The sequence below is a fragment of the Zootoca vivipara genome, chromosome 1 (genome assembly GCF_963506605.1).
Source record: "Zootoca vivipara chromosome 1, rZooViv1.1, whole genome shotgun sequence".
Lineage (NCBI taxonomy): Eukaryota > Metazoa > Chordata > Lepidosauria > Squamata > Lacertidae > Zootoca > Zootoca vivipara.
In genome coordinates this window covers 84,559,576-84,580,640 of record NC_083276.1, presented here as the reverse complement: position 1 = coordinate 84,580,640, position 21,065 = coordinate 84,559,576, and the positions used below count along the sequence as shown (strand labels likewise).

Below are 21,065 nucleotides of genomic sequence, written 5' to 3'. Positions count from 1 at the left end.
GGCACTTCACACAGGGCGGTAGCTAATTTAGAACCCAACCAAGTGAATGAGCAAAGGATGTGGGAGTGGGATGATCAATTAAAAGTATGCGTCACTTGGCATTTATTCAATGCTGGAATTTCACCCACAATTTAAGTGCCCACTTAAAGCACCGTGATGAATGTAGATAGCCCTTTAACACGTCAGTATCTTGAATAAAGTTTTCTATCAGCTATGAAGGACGAGGACGAGCTGTTCTATGGCACAGGCTCTCTGGGTCAGGCCCTCCTGGCTGTACGCAAGCCTCAAATGCCCAGCCTCTTTTGGAAAATGACTGTAGAAAGGAAAAAAAAGACGCAACTCTCCAGAAGCAGTCGTTCCATGAGCCGCTGTACAACATATGCCTTAATTGCTATCTGGCCAGGGAGAGGGGGCGTTAGCCACTTCCTGTGCTTGAGATGCTCTTCAGTTGCTCAGCAGTCCCTGGTCCAGCATCGGGAACAGCTCAAAGAAGGCCTGGGAAAGAAGGAAGGAAGCAAGGAGGAGAGAAAGAGGAGGAAGAGTCAGGTTTGGTGGGGGGAGAACAACCCTCAAGGGAGGGGGGAACGGGGCAGCTGTCAAACGCACAGATGATGGCGTCACCATGGCAGCAGGAGAATCGTGAGGCACCATGTTGCCACAGAAACCGATCAGCGACTGGAGGGCACCATCGTTGCCATGGTAACGTACAGACAAGATTACGAGGAAGAGATAGAGAGTGGGAGGCAGCAGGGCTCAACCTGCAACCTGGGGCGGGGAGGATGGTGACCTCGATAGGTATGGAAACCTTGTTCCTGTCTGCCAAGCTCTTCTCACACTTTGTGCCCCCCCTCCCCAACCTGCTCACCGAACAATACATAGGGCCAGAGGGGAAGCTCTCTGTTTACATTGCCCTTCCCTCTTTCCTGGCCTGCTCCCAACCGGACAGCCAAGGCCCGTGACAAGGGTGGAACGCCCTCCCACCAGATATCAAAGAGAAAAACATCTACCAGACTTTTAGAAGACATCTGAAGGCAGCCCTGTATAGGGAAGCTTTTAATGTTTAACAGACCATTGTATTTTAATATTTTGTTGGAAGTCACCCAGAGTGGCTGGGGAAACACAGCCAGATGGGTATAATATAATAAATTATTTATTATTATTATTATTATTATTATTATTATTATTGGATACTCCTCTCTCACGCCACTCATGCTTCCTCAGTCTAGCGTAACTCGCAGGGTTGTTGTGAGGACAACCTGGGAAAGGGGTGGGTGGGAGGCCTGGGCACACCCACAACCTTGGAGGCAGCAGAAAACAGCTCCTCTCAATGTAAATGCTTTCCCTCTGCCCTGCCTGAGCTGCCACCCACCTTGAAGAGAGTGATGGACTGCAGGACGCCGGAGGTGCAGCACATCTCGCGGATGGAGTGCATGGCCAGCTGCGGGGAGCCCATGTCCAGGACGCGCAAACCAAGGCGGGAGGCCAAGATGGGCCCAATGGTGCTGCCGCAGGGAGAGTCATTCCGAACCATGAATTCCTGCAATATGCAAATGAACTGCTTTCTTTTAAGGCTCTTGAGCAGCTGATTTGGCCTTGACACTGTCCAGGGGTTGGGGACTCCCTTTAGCTGTTGGACCAGGCCATTAAGAAGGGTGGCCAGATATGGATCTACCAAGCGTTGATGGTGGGAGTAGAGGAGGTCTTTGGGGAGAAGGCTCTGGGCACCTATGTGCACAGAGACAGCCATGGGGTGGAAATGCTTCAACACTCCCACAGACCTTGAAACACAAAAAGGAACAGCCAGGGGTTGGAGAGAGAAGTAAGTGGAAAAAACCATTTTCAGATAAGGGGTAGGGCCCATAACATTTAATCCTGGCGGCCCACCATTTCTGGTCCTATCTCCCGTCCCCCAATGTCAGGTGGGGCATCTTGCTCCATTGGTCCCTGGCTGCAGAATCTACAGTACAGGGACATAGCACTCATGTCTTTCCCTACGCTGGCTGATCCAAACTCACCCTCTAGTGGCCGCAGTCATTAAGTGCAAGGGGAAAGACTGGGAGTAGCTCTTGAGGTAGAGAGGAACAATGCTTACTTGCAGGGGGACGTCCACACGGCTGGCAATTTCTCGTATCAGGGCCTCGGTGACAGCAGTAGAGGCATAGCGCTGGTTGCTGTTCACTTTTATTGTAGGGCCCTGTGCAAGAAACCAGAGGATTCAGGAAAAAAAAGATGTACTAAGAAAGGAGATGTGGTCTGCACACATCAAGAACATAAAGCTTTGCCTCCCAAAAGCATGAGCTGCAACAGAGAGAAGACGGCGTGGAAGCCAAAAGGAACCACTGGAAAGCAGAGACCTACCCCATGGCAATCTTGCCCCAGAATAATGCAGTGGTTCTATGTATCCCACACAGAAACACGTGTAGGCCTGTGTCTTCCTTTGGACTTTCAGACATTCTTCCCTCTGCTCTCCTGGCTTGTGGGATCAGGAGACAAGCAACGGCCTTGAGCCCCCCAGCCATGGGATGGAACCAATGCTTTCCATCAGACATACAAAGTCCCAGAACAACTCCCTGCCCCACTAAATAAATAAATAAATCCACTGTCATAATCATTCCTTCCATCTCCTATAGCTAGGTGTGTATCATTGCTTATGTAGGCAAAACAGCACCACTACCCCAAGACAAAATCTTAAGAGGCTTAGGCAAGCTCCTAAAGTTTGCAGAAGTGCTAAAAAAAATTTTTTGGGGGGGGAGAAATACCCAAAAGCAAAAGGAGGATTGAGCATGCTCAGTGGGAACACGATACTGAATAATGGGCGAGGGGGAATGAAATGAAACACCCTATGAGAATGGCAGGGGCGGCTGGCTGAATCCAAAACAGGAGCACTGCACACTACAATATTCTGTTGCAGCTCCAGACTGTAAGGTAAACATCACAAATCTTGTAAAGGACAGGACTGTAACTAACATGTTGTTTCCAGCAATTGAAGAACCTTTGGCATACTTCCCAACATCTAGGCCACGGGAGCAAAAGCAAATCCCCCCCACCCCCCATCAGCATCTCCGAAAGCTCATTCTTACATTCAGAGGCAAAGATCTGTGTATTAAAAACCAATGTTATCAGGTCTTAAAGAAGAATTAACTTCAGTTTCAGGAGTAAGTTTTGCTACCTCCCCCGTTCAACTTGCACTGAGGAGGACTCTGCTACTGCTTGCAGACTAAAAAAATTCCTTCCAGCAGCACCTGCCTTAGTTTTCCACATTTTATTGTTGCCACGTGGCCCCGTCACCTACCTTGTGAAACTCTGGGCGGTGGTTCTTATCGTGCTTGTCGCTGCAAAAGGGAGCATCAAATTAGACCCTGGCCAAGTAGATCCCAAACTCTTAGAAACATGAGGCTGAATTTCGGAGAAGAGACAGTGGAATGAAAGTAAGGAGAGATGTGGTGTTATTTCAATGCCTGGGAGCAATTTCAAAAGAAGCAGGGTTTTTTGGGGGGGGGGCAGAGTGGTGCTCCTGATGTGTCAGTGAGAAAACCTGTACGTAGATTTATGCACAAATGACTTCTATTAGAACGGAGACAGGCATTCTGGGGAAGAGATGAGAAGGAAGCTTTCTTGGCACCATATGCCAGTGGCAGGATGAGAAAGACTCTCTCGACAGTGATGCCTAAGAGCTGCATCTAGCCCAAGGGCACCATTTGCCAGGGGGCAGATTCAGCACTGGGTACATCATCTGGAACAAGTACAAGTCAAACTCGGAAGGCAGAAGGGCACCTCCATTTTCTGACTTTCAGCATACACTGCCTTCGACACAGCCAAACTGTGTTTTAGGACCATGAGGCCTGGGAGAGGGAAAGTGCATTTGTCGGGGAAGGCTGAACATAACTATTGGTTCTGCCTCAATCCATGTCCTTGAGGGTGGTTCCAAATGTTGCAGGACGACAACTCCCGTCATCCCTGACCACCAGCCATGCTGGTTGGGGCTAATGGGATTTGGAGTCCAACAATGTCTGCTGGGGGGGGGGGCAGATTCCCCAGTTCTGTTCTGGAGGGATCCAAGGCCCAGGACTTCTGCTCTACAGTTTAGGGAGCCTTACTCCCTTGTTATAATTGAGGGGAGGGCCTTTAAATCAATGACTTGGATTTTGCAGATTAGCCTAAACTAATAAAGAGATGTTTCTGACCTCAGGATTTTCAAGTTTGAGAGTTGGTAAGTCAGACAGCTTGCATTTCTATCCTACAGTTTTAAGTGTCAAACAATTTCATTTATAAAACCATGGGGACTGATTTTTATTTTATTTTTTAATGAAAGCAGAGCCTCTTTGAAAGCCGAATTCCGGGCTTTCTGTTTCTGGTGGTGAGAAATGGCTGACTCCCATATGATTGGACCCCAGCCGTGCCAGTAATTCAGGACTGATATGGTGGCAATTAGCCCTGGCAAACTCCCCAGGGTGGGGGAGGACTGTCTTGTAGACCCGCAGATTGTCCGAGATTGCCAGCTTGCATTGTGCAAGTGGCAGGACACTGGGTCCCAGAGCACAGCACGGCCGGCACTCTCCGAAGCCACTCTCAGAGCCGGAAATATCTGCTTGATAAAATAATCAGATCTGGAACATAAACAGACATAGTCTAGACCGAAGAAGACTGAGGAAAAACCTGCAGATTTGTACAGGGCCGGATCGGAAGATTGCAATGAAGTCAGGAAAAGGTGCGCTGGCAAATAGACAGTTGGAAAAATATATATACACAAATAAAGCTGTACTCGAAGGATGTAAGGATATATGATTTTGGACATGATTGAGAATCGCATAGCCAGGGACGGAGAACTTTAAAGCGATAAAATCGGAATGTGGAAATAGGAGAACAATAGAAGAAGGCAGCAACGAGACATGGGAGATATTCTTCAAGAGGTCCAGACTATGGGAGGCTCAGAAAAAATTAATAATTAATAATTTGGACTACAATTTGGTTATTTTTTTAGTTTATTTTTTTAATTGGAATATGATTACATGTTAATTGGCTGTTTGTACTGGAAAATTAATAAAAATGAATTTAAAGGGGGGGGGAAGCCAAATTCCACAACAGATGGCAACTTTTCAGCTTGTACTGCAAGCCAGCGAATTCACAGCAGAATGCCTAATATTTAGTAAAATACTTGCTAAACCCTCATGCCTTTCTCCCTGCTGGGCACAGCAACATACTCACGGATAATTGGGGTGCACGGCATGGGCCATGTCAGCACTGATCATGCAGGACTTTGGCACAGCTTCCTCAAAGGCTGTCAAGTTCTGGGGCGAAGCAGAGATGCGCCGAAGGACAAGTTCAGTGAGGAGCGAACCAGCCCCCTGTGCACTTTGTGAACCAACCTGCCAGGTAAGTCAAGTCAAGTCAGTAAAGGAGCCAGCAATGAAGAGCCTTTTTAACCCAGAAATATTCTACCTCCCATCTCAGTGTGGTGCAGCAGTTGGGAATGCTGGGTTATGATGGGTGTGGGGAACCTTTGCCCCTCTATAGATACTGCTGAAATACAGCCCCCATCAAGCAGGGGCAACGGTAAAGGACAACAGGAGTCGTAGCTCAGCAACATCTGGAGGAGCAAACATTTCCCACCCCTGGACTAGGAGCTGGAAGACGAGGGGTCAAATCACCGCTCAACCAGGAAGGTTGATGGGAGAGCTTGGGCCAGTCCCTCTCAGCTGAGCCTACTTCACAGGGTTGTACTGAGGATAAAATGGAGACAGGGAGAAGCATGATTGCCATCCTTGAGCTCCTTAGAAGAAAGGTGTTGCATAAATGAATTAATAATGTTTCAGAGAGCAGACCTGTTGCTGCCCCTTAAATTCTCATAACATTTTCCCTCATCATCTATCAAACCATCAGGTGGAGCCACTCTCCAAATAATAATATTCATCTAATGCTCAGAACAGGATGTCACTTTCCACTTCTGCAGCAACATAGGAGGCTGCCTTATACCGAGTCACACCTTTGATCCATCTAGCTCAGTATTGTCTACACTGATTAGGAGCAGTTCTCCTACCTGGAGATGCCGGGGATTGAACCTGGGACCTTCTGCATGAAAAGCAGATGCTTTACCCCTGGGCTATGGGCCCTTCCCTCTTTTCTACCCAGAATGTAGCCTTGCCCATCTACAACTGTCTCGTACTCACCTCTTCATTGTCGTAAAGGGCAACCAGGCGCACATTTGGCTCTTGGGCAAGAGCTCCAGGCCCTTCGCTGGATTCAATCAGAGCCTGTAGAAAAACATGAGGGGACAAGGTTAGGGAGTGCCTAACGGGGCAGGATAGGGAGTGCCCTGGGACTCTCAGAAACATTTGCTACTGGTCTATGCATTGCTATCTTGTGAGCTGACTTCTTAAAGAAACCATGTCAGAGTCTCCTTTCACGTTCTCAGTATGTTAAATTCTGTACTTACAATTGAACTATTTTTCTTTAGTCTGTAGGCTAGATTAGCGTCCGTGGCCTGAGCATTTGCAAAGGTTCTCTACTGAGCCAACTTCTTAAATAGTAGTGCCGGTTTCTCTGCAATGCTAGATCCCTTCTGGCACCACAGGAAAGCCTACTTATGGCTTCTGACTAGGTGTCTGCCCCCTCCCCCCAGGTGCACCCATCCTAGGTATCTGGGAAAGTATACTAGCTCAGGGACTGAGTTTTGTACTTCCAGCTGTCTTAGGCCTCTGACTACAGCAAATGGAAGGACTCCCTTGGGCTCAACTCTTAAGCTGCAAGTCCCATGGCAGAAAGCTGGTGTACTGGGGGAGAAGAATGTCACCAAGGTAGATAACTGGTGCCTTTACTCATTTCACAAAAAGGAGAATTTAAAATCATATGCTGCTTCCGCTGTAGTGCAACAGTTCTGGAAAAAGCTGTACCTGTCAATGCCCTACCTTTTGACAAAACTTTACAAAAGACCCACAGCCCGTGCCTGATGCTACATAAATAAATGTTGCACTTGGCTGCTTCTGACTTTCTCCTCACCCACCCATCCCCCTTGCATGTGTGGTTTACTTCCATATAAACTACAGTATTCCATTTCATCTGAGTTGGAACCCTTGTGGTTCTGCATAATCCCTCCAAGATATGAAATGTTTCTCTACCTGTTGCTACACAAAGAGAGAGAGAGAGTCCCAGAGGTACATTTCTGCACACAGCCATTCCCACAAACATAGGAATAGTTTCACCTTGCAAAGCGGTTAGATGGGTCACCCCACCTTTTGGCTGCAAGAGTAACGGGTGACTTTAGTAAACGGTGTGGGGTGGGGATGGAATGTGAGACAATAGAGTAAGAGTTAGAAGTAGTTTATAGGTGACTTCTGGGGAAAACACAAGTTATTAGAGCATATTAGAGGATGGCTCCTTTTCATGGCACTGATGGATCACAGAAGAGGATTCATCTTTGACCCCTTCCCAGACTGCACAAAGTACTCACCTGCAGGGCACAGTAGCAGCTGTGGAGGTTGTCCAGGCGAGGGGAGAAAATGAACTCATTGAAGGCGCCACCTAGTGTCTGGAGGAGGATTCACCAGAAAGAAAAAATTCTGAGCTGGGACCAACCTTTCCCTGGTTCAGTCTGTCTGCCACATCACAGTCTCCCTGCAGGTTTTGCAAACGGGTTGGAGAGTAGCAGCTGGGATCCTTCCCCAGGAGATGAATGAGAATCTGGAACAAGCATCTCTTTCTATGCCTCTCTCTCTCTCAGACCAAAGGGTGGGGGACCTGTGGTTCTCCTGATGTTGCTAGACTACAACCCCCACCACTGACCATGCTGGCTGGTAGAAGCCTGCAGGTTCCCCATTGCTGTGCTAAAGGAAAGTGGCATGGAGCTAGAAAATATAATGAGTTCAACCATGTGACCGTTAGAAAGCTAGCTCTGTCCAAAACCAAATCCCCTAATGCACTATCTATCTAAAAAAAAAGGACACTCACCGGAGGCTGCGTATCCACTAGGCACAACTCCATCTCCACCACCTGCTCCGGTTCCACCTTCAGCTGGGAGCAGAGGAGGGCCAGCAGGGCTGGAGAGTGACGACTCTGTGAGAAAGAAAAGTTGTGAAAGGGTAAAAGAGACATGCTCCACTCTGGAAAGATGCCAATTCTCCCCTTTGTTTTGAACTTGCCTACGGCACCTCTCCAGCCTATTCAACAGCATCCTTGTGTCTCCCCCCCCACCCCCACTGTCTTACCTGGAAAGATGAGGTACAAGCTGTGTCTGTCTTGGACGTCTTCTTTTCCAGGGCCTGCTGGACTTCTGTGGCCAGAATCGGGACCCTGGGAACGGCAGGTGTGTTTAACTGGCTTGCTCATCATTGCTGCTTCCTGGGAAATTTGGCTCCAAGAAGCAACTGGAGCCCACGGAGCCACCAAGACCCAACAGCACAAAACGCTTCCAAAGAAGCCACTTGGGGAAACTCAGCCCGTTGGCAGAGCAAGAAACTCTGTAACTACACCTCACCCTTTTTTTTCTCAGGGAACATCCATCCCCTCCTATTGCCATCACATCCCCTGCCATCGTATTGGTAGCATGGCCCTGGTACCCAACAGCCAAGTGCTGGGGAACCTGTGGTCCTCTAGACCAGGGGTGGAGAACTGGATCCAGCCAGCAGCCTGGATCCTTATCATCTCCATGGGCCAAGTTTGACATGCTGGCGGGGCCGCCCCATTGTCAACCACCTGGTGTCACCATGATGTCAGGTGGACCACTTTCTGCCTTGTGCAGTACACGAAGCTCTGAAGTCCTGACAATCAGCTGACCATCCGTGTCAGGGGACCTTCCTACAAGGAAGCTCCCCCCCCCATCCTGGCTGACCAGCACTTCGCCCAGTGAGAGCAGCAGCAGCGGGTCAGGTGGCATTTTTCATTGGCTTTCTGGTTTTATGATGAATTTTAATTATTATTCTCTATAAGGTGTAGGTTTTTTTATTTTTTAAAAAATCTTTTCTGTATGCTGCTTAGGAATTCTGAACATTAAGTGGTCTATAAAATATTGGAAGTAAATAAAACCAAATAAAGATGGGGTGCCAGTAAGCCCTCCGGTCCCAGGCAGTCTGATATGACTTATACACAGAATCCAGAGCAGGGCCTCTCTAGGCAATCCTAAAGTGCAGAGAAGTATAGTATCAACATAGAAAGCTGTCATACTGTATATACCAAGTCAGGTCCACCTAGCTCAGTGCTGTTTAGACTGGCAGTGGCTCACCAAGGCTTCAGACAGGGATCATTCCTAGCCCCCACCCCTGGAGATGCTGCGGGGCCTGAGCCTGGAACATTCTGCATGCCAAGCAGTTGGTCTTCCTGTGAGCTAAGGTCATTCCCCATCACCCAAGGGGATCAAACTCTGCAGCTGACTCACTTGCTGAAAGGCAAACTGACGGGAGTGCCAGCCAGGCCTGCTGCCCCTCACCGCAACCCACCATGGGATATATGAGCACAGAGGAACAGCAGTTTACACACTCACAGGTGCTGCTCTGTGTTTGGCCCGAAGCTCTCATTCACACTGCGCTGGAGGTGGATGGCCAGGTGTGGGATGCGGAGGATGGGCTGCTCCACCCTCACCAGCTGCTGCTCCAGGCGCCCTGTGGACAGGTCCTGAAATGGAAAACAGAAGGGGGACATCAGTGTTAGGGTGTGGTTCATTCTGCCACTTTCACCCACTGGCATAATGTGGGAGAGGGGAGGAACAGGAGAGCAGGATTAAGGCAGCAGCTGGGAGCTAAAGGCTCTCATTGAGCCACTGGTCCACGCAGCCTAGTGTTGTCTACACTGACTGGCAGCAGCTCTTTGCAGTATCGGGAAGGACTCCTTCGCCGCCCAACTTGCAGATTCCAGAGATCAAACCAGGGATCAAATTGCTAAGCAGTTGATCTTCCAAGATATGGCCCTTCTGGAAAATAGAGCTATCATGAACAATCTAACAAAAGTGCCCATGCGGAAAAAAGGCAGCTTTGCAGGGGGGAGAGACTGGAAAAGATTGGACCAATAGTGTAACTTTGCCCATGGTTTCACCAATACTGGCAATCAGCGCTTTCAGTGTGTGTGTGTGTGTGTGTGTGTGTGTGTATACTTCCCTTCCCCTCTGCTGCTGGCTTGGATGAAAATGGGAGATCTTTAAAGTTGTTTAAAAACAAGAAGAAGAAGAAGAAGAAGAAGAAGAAGAAGAAGAAGAAGAAGAAGAAGAAGAAGAAGAAGAAGAAGAAGAAGAAGAAGAGATGGGTTTCAGCCCTGAGCATCTGTCTTTAAGCAAATCAGAAAGAATGCAAAAAAAGAGACCCTTGTTCTCAAAATATGCCAACTAAGAGCATTTATGACAGCTCAGGGCATTTTAGAACATGAGTTTGGAGGAACTTTTAGAAACTTCCACATTTCAATTTGGTAAGAGTGTCACCATAACTATGCACCCTTCCATTCCCACTTCCCTAATAAATCTTCTGGCCCACACAGACCATGCACCTATGCTTGCAGGAACTTCATCTCCACTTGGTTTAATATGGTTTACTCTCAGGTAGGTGTAGGTGTGAACAGAATTGTAGAATGGATCAAAGCCCCAAACATCTTTTTGATCGCTTTTGGTTTCAGTCATATTCAAACAAGTACTTTAAAGTATGCAAAGTATGGCACACTTTGAACTCGACTCCAGTCCTACTCAAGTGTAGCTAGGCAACCAGGTCCACTGAACACACTCATGTTTACCAGGGCAGAAAGCACTGATCGGGTAATTCATTAAACAGAAGATTAAAATTGCTGGTTTTTAATAACACTTTTATGGACTTTGTCCCCAGGGAACCTTTAAAGCCCTAAACGGCCTCAGCCCAGTTTACCTGATGGAGCGTCTCCACCCCCATCGTTCTGCCCAGACACTGAGGTCCAGTGCCGAGGGCCTTCTGGCAGTTCCCTCACTGCAAGAAGCAAAGCTACAGGGAACCAGGCAGAGGGCCTTCTCAGTAGTGGCACCCGCCCTGTGGAACGGCCTCCCATCAGATGCCAAAGAGGTACGGTAAATAACTACCTGACATTTAGAAGACATCTGAAGGCAGCCCTGTTCAGGGAAGTTTTTAATGTGTGACATGTTAATGTATTTTAAATCTTTGTTGGAAGCCGCCCAGAGTGGCTGGGGAAACCCAGCCAGATGGGCAGGGTACAAATAATAAATTATTATTATTATTAGGAAGGATATTCGCTGTTGGCACCTTTGTTGTATCTCACTCTCAATCAAAGCAATGCATGCAGCTTGATTATTCCACATGATAAACACTTCAGTTTCCTTTATCAAGTACTCTCAGAATATATCAATTCATGTTAGCATTTAACAAACTACTTCTACGGTTTTCCCAGTAGTGATGTATGGAAGTGAGAGCTGGACCATAAAGAAGGCTGATCGCCGAAGAATTGATGCTTTTGAATTATGGTGCTGGAAGAGACTCTTGAGAGTTCCATGAGCTGCAATAAGATCAAACCTATCCATTCTGAAGGAAATCAGCCCTGAGTGCTCACTGGAAGGACAGATCCTGAAGCTGAGGCTCCAATACTTTGACTACCTCATGAGAAGATAAGACTCCCTGGATAAGACCCTGATGTTGGGAAAGATTGAGGGCACAAGGAGAAGGGGACGACAGAGGACGAGATGGTTGGACAGTGTTCTCGAAGCCACCAACATGAGTCTGACCAAACTGCAGTAGGAAGTGGAAGACAGGAGTGCCTGGCGTGCTCTGGTCCATGGGGTCACAAGGGGTCGGACACGACTAAACAACAACAACAACAAACCCTACTCACCAGGTCTCTCTAACTGGCCCATGGTACTCTTCCCTCCTCAGCCATACCCTTTAATAAGTCTACTTCCTGCCCTCCTTGAGTGTTTCTTTCTGACTGGATATGTCCCTGTTCTCTGATAATACCTTGCAAGTGTCTGGATAGAAGATAGGACTGTGTGTGTGTGTGTGTGTGCGCGCGCGCACGTGTGTGTAGAAATTACTCAATTGTCCAAAGATGAAATCTGCATTAGCTTCTTTGCACACTTTTTGTCTCTGGCCCTCCCCACCCCCACTGGCATGTGGCCCCTGGAAGGCTGTCCAGAAATGAATGTGGCTCTTAGGCTGGCAAGTGTTCCTCACCCCTGCCCTAATGTGACATGGCTGCAATATTGGAGGTAAAGTCAGGTCTCTTCCGGTTGGAAAAACCTTAGCATTGAAGAGCTCCTAAAGCAGGGGTCAGCAAACTTTTTCAGCAGGGGGCCAATCCACTGTCCCTCAGACCTTGTGGGGGGCCGGATAATATTTTGGGGAAAAAAATGAACAAATTCCTATGCCCCACAAATAACCCAGAGATGCATTTTAAATGAAAGGACACATTCTACTCATGTAAAAACATGCTGATTCCCAGACCGTCCGCGGGCCGGATTTGGAAGGCAATTGGGCCTTAGTTTGGGGACCCCTGTCCTAAAGCCACACAGTGCAGGGCCCCGGCCAGGACTAACCTTGATTATGACTCTTCCTGCAACAGAGAGGTCGCGGTCAAACCAGGTGCTCCAGATGCCCCCTCCATACGTCTCCACAGCCACCTGGACTGTGCCCTCCTGACTACGTCTTGAGCAGCGTTTCACCTGGATGACACACAAGGACGTTCATATGTATATCCCAAAAGCACATACCGAATTAGCTCCTCAAATTGTAAGGAACTGACCCAACAACAAGAAATGGGTCCAGAGTTATTGTCCTAAGAGTGGGTGGTAGCTTTGGATTTTTTGCAGTTACATTCACTGTATGTGTCCATATATATATATATATATATATATATATATATATATATATATATACATACACACACACACACACACCAAGTTATGCACTCATTTGATTGGTATTCTGTATGCATTTATTTGGTCCATTGCTTTTCTTTAGCGTTAAAAGATGCATTTCAAGAAGTCCAGTTAAAAAATCCAAACCAACAGTGGTTGTTGTTGTTTTTTAAAAAGAGTGGAAGGCAAATCCAAAGGGATGCTGTCCAGACTGCTGCCAGAAGAAGGAAGCAAGTTTATCACAATTCTGCAAACAATGGCAATCCAATACATAGGCAAAAGGAGCGGCTGAAAACAGTACAGAGGTACCTCTACGAACTTAATTCATTCCAGAGGTCCGTTCTTAACCTGAAACTGTTCTTACCTAGAGGCGTGCTTTCGCTAATGGGGCCTCTTGCTGATGCTGCACCACTGGCACACAATTTCCATTCTCATCCTGGGGCAAAGTTCTCAACTCGAGGTAACTCCTCCAGGTTAGCGGAGTTTGTAACCTGAAGCGTTTGGAACTGGAGGTACCACTTTATTTGCAGGGGTGGGGCCCATGGCCCTCCAGCTTTTGTAGGAAGTCCCACCTCCACCATGACTACTGGTTATGCTGGTGAGAGTTGGAATTCAACAGCATCGGGGGGGGGGGAGACTATAGGTTCCCCACCCCACCCATATTGGGCATTGGGACAGGCCTGTTCACAGAAAGTCAAGGCAAAGGGGGAGATGGACAAATAATGCAGGACTGCAAGAAGGAAGGAATGCTAAAGAGTACCTAGGGGCATGCTAGGGAGTATTGAGAAGGGGGAGGTTGCTGCTTACCCGCAGACATGGACTGTCTGTGTGTGCTCCGATCAAGCTGAAGCCATTGCCTGGCTGGTACTGTCCCCCAACAGCAAAGGCGATCAATGTTGAGAGGTTTCTGGTCACAAAGTACTAGTGTGGCAGGGGGAGGGAGGGGTTAAAGAAAGAATGGGAGACACCAGTGTTTCACCCAGTTTCCTAGATGGGGTGCCTGGCAGAGGCCTCATCTGGAGCACCCCACTCCTCCTCCCACCACCCCAATTCCCAAATAAGAAAGGGAAGGAAGAAGCCGCTTTCTTTCCACACCTTTCGGTCAGGCTGGATATCCCAGTGTTCAGTTTCCTTCAGCTCCTGGAAACCAGCCTGAAGCAAGCGGCTCCGACATTCGGCCACCACTGCAGGAGAGGAAAACACAAGCAGCCATGAAGGGGACCTGAAGATACTCCCCCCCCCCCCCAAGCTGCATGCAGAAGCAGGCTTCAAACAGTTATTTGCTGCTCTGAACAAGGTGGAAGTTTGTGGGACTGCTCCCCCCCCAAAAAAATTATGGGACGACTGTACTGCTCTTCACTTGCAGAATTCTCCTCCCAGAAATTTAACTAGGGACAAGTGCTGGGATCCTGGGATCTCCTTTATCATACCAGCTGCATTGGCTGCTGGTCCATCCCCAAGTTCAAATCAAGTTGCTGGCTATTCTTCAAAGCCCTTTATGGCTTGGGAACATACACCTTCAGGTCATGCCTCTTCCCAATATGACTGAGTCCTAAGGTCAGCTTGTAGGTAGTCTTTCACTGGGTGCATTTGTCTTGGAGCCGCCCAGAGTGGCTGGGGAAACCCAGCCAGATGGACGGGATATAAATAATAAAATAATTCATTATTATTATTATTATTGGTTTTGGGGAAGGCTTACAAGCTCTTTCTCTGTGGCAGCCTCCCTATTTGGAATTCACTGTCCCACAAGTTTTGATGGCAGAACTTTGAAAGGCTGGGGTATAGGTAGGTAAACGAATGAAATTTCCCCCGGCACATGAGACTCTGAATGATACCCCGCATCCCTGCCAAAAACCCAAAATCAGCATGATGCAGCTTAAATTGCACTCACAGGCCTATTTGTACTCTTGAACTCAAGTGTGAGAGTCGTATTGTAATGTTATCACTCTGACTTGCTTACCCTACCCTAGCAGCAAGCATAGCCTCAGCTACAAAGCCTTTGTAGCTTTTGTGGCTTCCCAGCCTCTGCAGGTGAACATCCATGTTACCACACCTTCACAGAAATGATTAGGATTTGCTGCCGCCCCTGCACACAGAAGGATAAGCAACTGCTCAGAACACCCTTTGGGTTCAGATGTCCACAGAGAGCAAACAAGTAATGTATTAAGGAAAGCAAGATAAACACTTCAGGAAAGGCGAGGCCAGACTGAGCCGAAGAGATAAAGCACTTGTGGTAAAGAAATTCTCACCTGCACAGGGCTCAAGCATTTGCCCTTCTAAAGCTCCTTCCCTAGATATGTTTTTTGTGACATCTCCGCGCAACAATCAAAATTAAGTGTGAAACCCTAACAAAGAATGGTGGGTAATATTCAGGGCTAGTCCAGATCAGATCAGATTCACTGAAGTTAATGGGCATGACTAACTTTGATTCATTTATTTCAATGGATTTACCCTGATTAGAATTTAGCTGAATACAAGCCTGAGCTTGCGCTTCTGCCCATTGAGCATCCAACACAGTGGAGAAGATAAACCACCCTCTAGTTTTAACTGTACATCTTAAAATGCTCCAGTGAACCTCCTTGAATCAAGAAGAACCTGTTTGAGCCTCTACAAGGGAAATGAAACAGATGATTCAATGACGGTTTCCTTGAATCTATGTGGGAGCTGTGTCACACTTTTAATTTGGAAATCCGCCATATTGGAAGTCAAGACCGGGCTGCATAATTATAAATAGTCATAGGGGGAGGTGAGCCTTTAATATGTCATTATATTTGTATTTCCAGTTTGATTTGGTAAATCTCCCCTGGAAAGGCTAATGTTTGATGCAACCGGTCTGGGAAAATAACTGAGCAGACGCTTAGACTTGATTTTATCGGAACTATGTGAAGATGGCGGCTGCCAGCAGAGAAAAGACTTTTGGATTGATTCGGCAGAAACACCAGTGTGTGAGGAGATACTGTGAACTTATAGAGGGGAATCATAGACATAAAATCCACACAGAAACACATCATTGTTTGTTTTAACTCGCTTGTGGGAACAACTCAGAGGCTGTGAAAGAATGAAGGATAACAACAGAAAGAATTAGAGGAACCATTGGAAATGACTATGAAAAGCAGTAGAAGTATGAGATGATCCGAAACCTCCGAACTTGAAGCATGGGAAGTCCTATTTAAAAATGTATAATTTGGCAGAATATTTGGATTATTTGATATGTACAGTATATGTATAATTTGGAATATTTAATGTGATTTGATTGGATTGTTAAAGTGGAAAATTTAATAAAAATGATTAAAAATAATAAAAATACAGGTGGGTGCCCTCAGGCTTAAGGGCTGAATGCAGCATCCAAGGCCTCTACCCACTCCACAGCCCTAATGGCTCTGCTTTTTGCTGACTAGAATGCTTACACCGCACATTCATTTATTTTTAATATAATTTTATTTTTTATTTTGACAAAAGTAATAAGAATAAATAAATAAGAATAAAAATGTGCACCCCACCCCCGAGACCATTCCATGGTAACTATCCAACCTCCCAAAATTTCAACACCTCTTGCGATGGTTTGAACCCTCTCTGTTTTAACCGTACAAATTCTACAAACATTTTCCATATCTCCTCAAAATCATTTCCCCTGCATACAACCCGTCTTACCTTAATAGCAGATATTAATATATCATTAACAGCTACCGTATATCCCACCCACACCACTTTATGCCATTTTTCCATTTTATATCTACCTTGCCCCTTTCCACTTCCTAGCTACAACTCCTCATGTAGCTGTCAATAGATTTGTGAGTAAATCCTTCCTAGCCTGCGAACCTTCTACGCCATCATAAATTGATAATAATGGTACCTCTGGACTTTCGGCCAGCGTTAACCCAGTGATTTCTGTTATCTCCTTTAAGCACCCTCTGCCCGCCCCCCAAATTGTGCATATTTACACCCCTCACACAGCGCATTTAAAGCACACTGCTTACCCCCCACAGAATCCTGGGAACTGTAGTTTACTCCTTCGCAAGAGCTACATTTCCCAACACCCGGTTTCTGGGATTCTACAGGGGGAAGACATGTGCTTTAAATGCATTGCAGACCTCCCGTCGGAGAAGTACTTCCCGGGCGTGAAGCCCCCCGGTCCCGGGCTCCGTCTTACCGTGATAAGGGGAGGGGCCCCGGCTGATAAATTTGAGCAGCTCCTGCGCCGCCTGCTTGGAGCTCGCCTGGGGAAGGAAAGGGAGCGAGTCACGAGGGGGCTCCGGAGCAACTCTGCGCGGGCGGCCCAAGGCCACACTGCCTCCCGAGAGAACCTCCGCGCTCCTGCCGCCCCCTTCCCTCTCAGCGAAGCCCCCTCAGGATTATACTACCTGCATGGTTGCACAGCTCCGGCCCGGCCAAAGAACGAAGCCCGCGCCGCTTCCCTTTCTAACAAGAACCGGCCCCGCCCCGTCCGACTGCGCTGGGCCTGCTGGGCCTTCGGAAGGGAAGTGGTGGGCGGAGCCCCCTCTGCAGGCAGCTCTCGGGAGGGCCCGGGACGCCGCTTCAGAGGTCCGCCGCCAGGCGTGGAGTCCTCTGCGGCTAAGCGAAGGAGGGCTGGCCGTACGTTGGAAACGCGATGCTTGCCAAAATAAGCCACCTTTTCATAGAAACAGTTGGAAGGGACCCGAGGGTCATCTAGTCCAACCCCCTGCAGTTGGCATAAGTGTGTTCCTGCTCTGCGCAACCAAAGTCCTACCAAGTGCTTTTTTTCCTGGGGGGACGACGCATACCCCTAAACATTTTGTGAATCTTAGTTTGGCCTCATTGAGGGGCAGTATTTCAATATGAATAGGAAAATGAGAGTACCCAAAAAAAAAAAAAATAGAGGGAAAAAAACCACTGGTCCTACACATGACTTTTAAGGCTCCGTTTTCAGAGCGTCTTTGAGTGTTCCACACACAGTCAAATATGTGTGTTGGTATCTCCAGTGTAAGGGGGCTTGCACTATATCCTAAGGCGCAGGGATGGGGAACCTGAAGCCTAGGGTTCACATGCAGCCCTCCAGGTCTCTCAGAAAGTTGTCATGAGAGAAGATGGTCCTCCAGCTGAAGATTTCCAGTCCCTGCTGCAGCCCATCAGCCAGCACAGCTTCAGTATAGGATTCTGCCCTAAAGCATGGGACAGGGAATAATTACGTTTGCAGGTGAGATCAAACTCTGTGATTCTATATTCTCTCCGTAATGAGGTGTTTGTGCCAGGGCAAGGAATTAGATCAGGCATCCCCAAACTGCGGCCCTCCAGATGTTTTGGCCTACAACTCCCATGATCCCTAGCTAACAGGACCAGTGGTCAGGGATGATGGGGATTGTAGTCCAAAACATCTGGAGGGCCGAAGTTTGGGGATGCCTGAATTAGATTTTCTGTTTTCACCAGCAGGCTGCAATCCTAGGCCCACCTACTTGGGAGAAAGCTCTTTTGAACAAGATGAGTCTTACTTCTGAGTAAATATGCATTGGCTTGCTAGGTCAGATTCTCACTTTGCAACTCTTGTGGTTGTAAGCAGACCTGAATCTGGTGTGGGAACTTACTTCCCAACATCCTCAGTGTTTTTGCTGTTTTTCTTTAAGATAGAAATCAATTTTCCAGTTGTCACGTTTGGAGAAACTGTGCAGCACAGTATGTGAAAGGCTGGGGAAATCATACAGAGATGTTAGACATGGTGTACCTACATAATGGCAAGTGGCCTGCCTGACTTTTGTTCTACCGGTAAACATGGCTCTCTGTTTAGTTTTGCCTTATCTTAATATCTGTTCCCTCTACTTCAGCACGTATTCCTCTGGCCTTTATAAGCTCATATGAATCACTCTTTCCTTGTTTACTATCTCAGCATTTGTGAAAACATTGTGCACCCTGCTGTCAGAATAAAATTCATATGTTTACCAATTAAGTCTATTTCTGAGAAAATAATTTAGCACCCCAGGTTGGAGTGAGGATGAATACTGGATTGAAAATACACATAAATTACTTTAGAGCCCTTATTTTATTATCATTGATGCATATAGCAATTGAATCTAGATGTGATGTATATTGTTTTTACCCCCCTTGTTTCTCACAACATTCCTATGTGGTAGGTCCTTTTCAAAAAACCCTATTTTGCAAATAAATAACTTGTTCTGAGCAAGTTGGTGCCTAGAGTAGAACCGAAATTCAAGTTTCCCCGGGTTTTTCATCTAGCTCATATTTGCCAACCCTCCAGCTTTGATGACGTCACAACACATGTAAGACACACATGGGTTTTCGTCGCTAAGCAAATGTGCTGGATAGAGGAGTACCCTTCCCTCAAAGAAGATTTTAACTGATATTGTGGGACTGAATTCTTGGGACATTCTGCAGCTATTCCAGGGGACTTTTGCTATGACGTGCTTTAGTTTACTGTCCCTCTGAATTGTGTTCTAATGGATCTCTGAAGACCTGGCATAGCTCAGTCGGCAGAGCATAAGACTCTTAATCTCAAGGTCGTGGGTTCGAGCCTCACATTGGACAAAAAATTCCTGCATTGCAGGGGGTTGGATTAGGTTACCCTCATCATCCCTTCCAACTTTACGATTCTATGGTCACAACTACCTGTTTTAACTCTTTACAGTCATTGCATATTGTTTCCTCCATGGCTCTTGGTTCAGAGCCTTGAACTGAGCAAAAAAAAATATTATATCCTGCCTTTCTTTCAAAGAGCTCATGCAGCCTCACCATTTTATCCTCACAAAAACCCTGTGAGGTAGATTAAGGTGTGTGTGAGAGAAAATAAACAACTGTATGACTTTTAGAAGACATCTAAAGACAGCCCTGTTTAGGGAAGTTTTTAATGGTTGATGTTTTATTGTGGTTTTTAATATTTTGTTGGGAGCTGCCCAGAGTGGCTGGGGCAAACAAACAAACAAATAATAAAAAAGACTGGGTCCATGGTGACTCACTGAGCTTCATGACTGTGTGTGGATCTGAACCTGCCTCTCTGTCTTGGATCCCTGTCCAAGACCTAGGGATTCTTAGCCACTGGATTGCCTCTTACAAGGGTCAAGTGAACTGCAGGCCATGGCGCTGCAGAGTATTCTTGAAGAAAAACCGCTGTACAGTATACAGTACAGGGTCCTGCTCTTCTGCAGCTTTGCTGTTGGTTGTTCTCCCACTTGGGGGAGCTGCTGCAGCAGGAATCTCTTTCTAATAAACTCCAGGGACTCTACCCTCTTGCCTGCTCTCTAAATAAACCTAATTTTGATTTCAGATATGTTATTTGTCTAACACACACACATACACACAAAATATATGGAAGGACCAACTCATGCAGACAGAGCACTGTCAGTGGCCAGAGCAGAGGAAGGGAGTTGATTTACAGCAGTGGATCCTGCAAAAACAGAAACAAACAACAATAAATAGACAACAGCAAAGTAATTAACAATAAGAAGAAAAACAGCCAGCAGGATTTGTACTTTTCATAGCATCATAGAATTGTAGAGTTGGAAGGGATCCTGCGGGTCATCTAGTCCAACCCCCTGCAATGCAGGAATGTCAGCTGTTGTTCTCTTGTGAAACTGATGTTGCATATGGAGTCTTTACTCCAAACTGACTATAGAATGTCATTTTAGTTTTTGCTTGTGTCCAGTGCTTTGGTCAAAAGTGTGGCAAGCTTCAAAGGGTGGGCTGTACAGATAGAGACTAACAGCATTTTCCACAAGGCTTGGATTTTCTACACGGTGCAAGGCAATTCATTCATTAATATAGGTACATTGGTTTCTCTTCAAAACCCTTTCCGATTTCTTCAGCATCTCTCCAGTTCCCTTTTTGCCACAGGCCACTTCAACAGTTTTCCTTTTTACATTTCCTTAAAGTATCCTCATAAAACAGTGCAAATCTGGATGATCATGGACATAGGCATAGCTAGGAGTTTTGTTAGGGGGGAAAGAAACTCAGTTTGCTATGTATTTTTATGTATTTTTATTGATGGGGGGCAGCTGCCCCCTACTCCCCCTCTTGGGTGGCGGCGACGCAGCAGCAGTGGGAGTCCCCATTAGCTAAAGTGGTACCTTGGATTAAGAACGGTTTCAGGTTAAGAATGGACCTCCGGAACGAATTAAGTTCTTAACCCGAGGTATCACTGTATTCAAGGGCTCATCATCTGGCTTTGCCTCCCAGTTCCCTGGCTAGGTTGAAGAAGGCAGGCTGCGGCAGGGAAAGACCAGCAGGACCCTGGACCAAGGAGCAATGCAAGGGGCAGATGAACTAGTTTCAGTTC

General features: G+C 46.9%; 1 protein-coding gene across 1 annotated transcript; it reads right to left on the bottom strand.

Moving 5' to 3' along the window:
- Positions 1 to 73: 73 nt before the first annotated feature.
- On the bottom strand, positions 74 to 17,313 carry DNPEP (aspartyl aminopeptidase). Its single transcript, XM_035126847.2, has 15 exons — positions 17,167 to 17,313; positions 16,956 to 17,022; positions 13,901 to 13,989; positions 13,613 to 13,726; positions 12,485 to 12,610; positions 9,473 to 9,603; positions 8,202 to 8,286; positions 7,945 to 8,049; positions 7,448 to 7,525; positions 6,168 to 6,251; positions 5,206 to 5,366; positions 3,293 to 3,332; positions 2,093 to 2,194; positions 1,370 to 1,537; positions 74 to 495 (listed from the first exon to the last, which is right to left on the bottom strand). Exons 1-15 carry the CDS (start codon positions 17,170 to 17,172, stop codon positions 445 to 447), a joined length of 1,407 nt encoding a protein of 468 aa, XP_034982738.2. The 5' UTR covers positions 17,173 to 17,313; the 3' UTR covers positions 74 to 444.
- Positions 17,314 to 21,065: the final 3,752 nt, after the last annotated feature.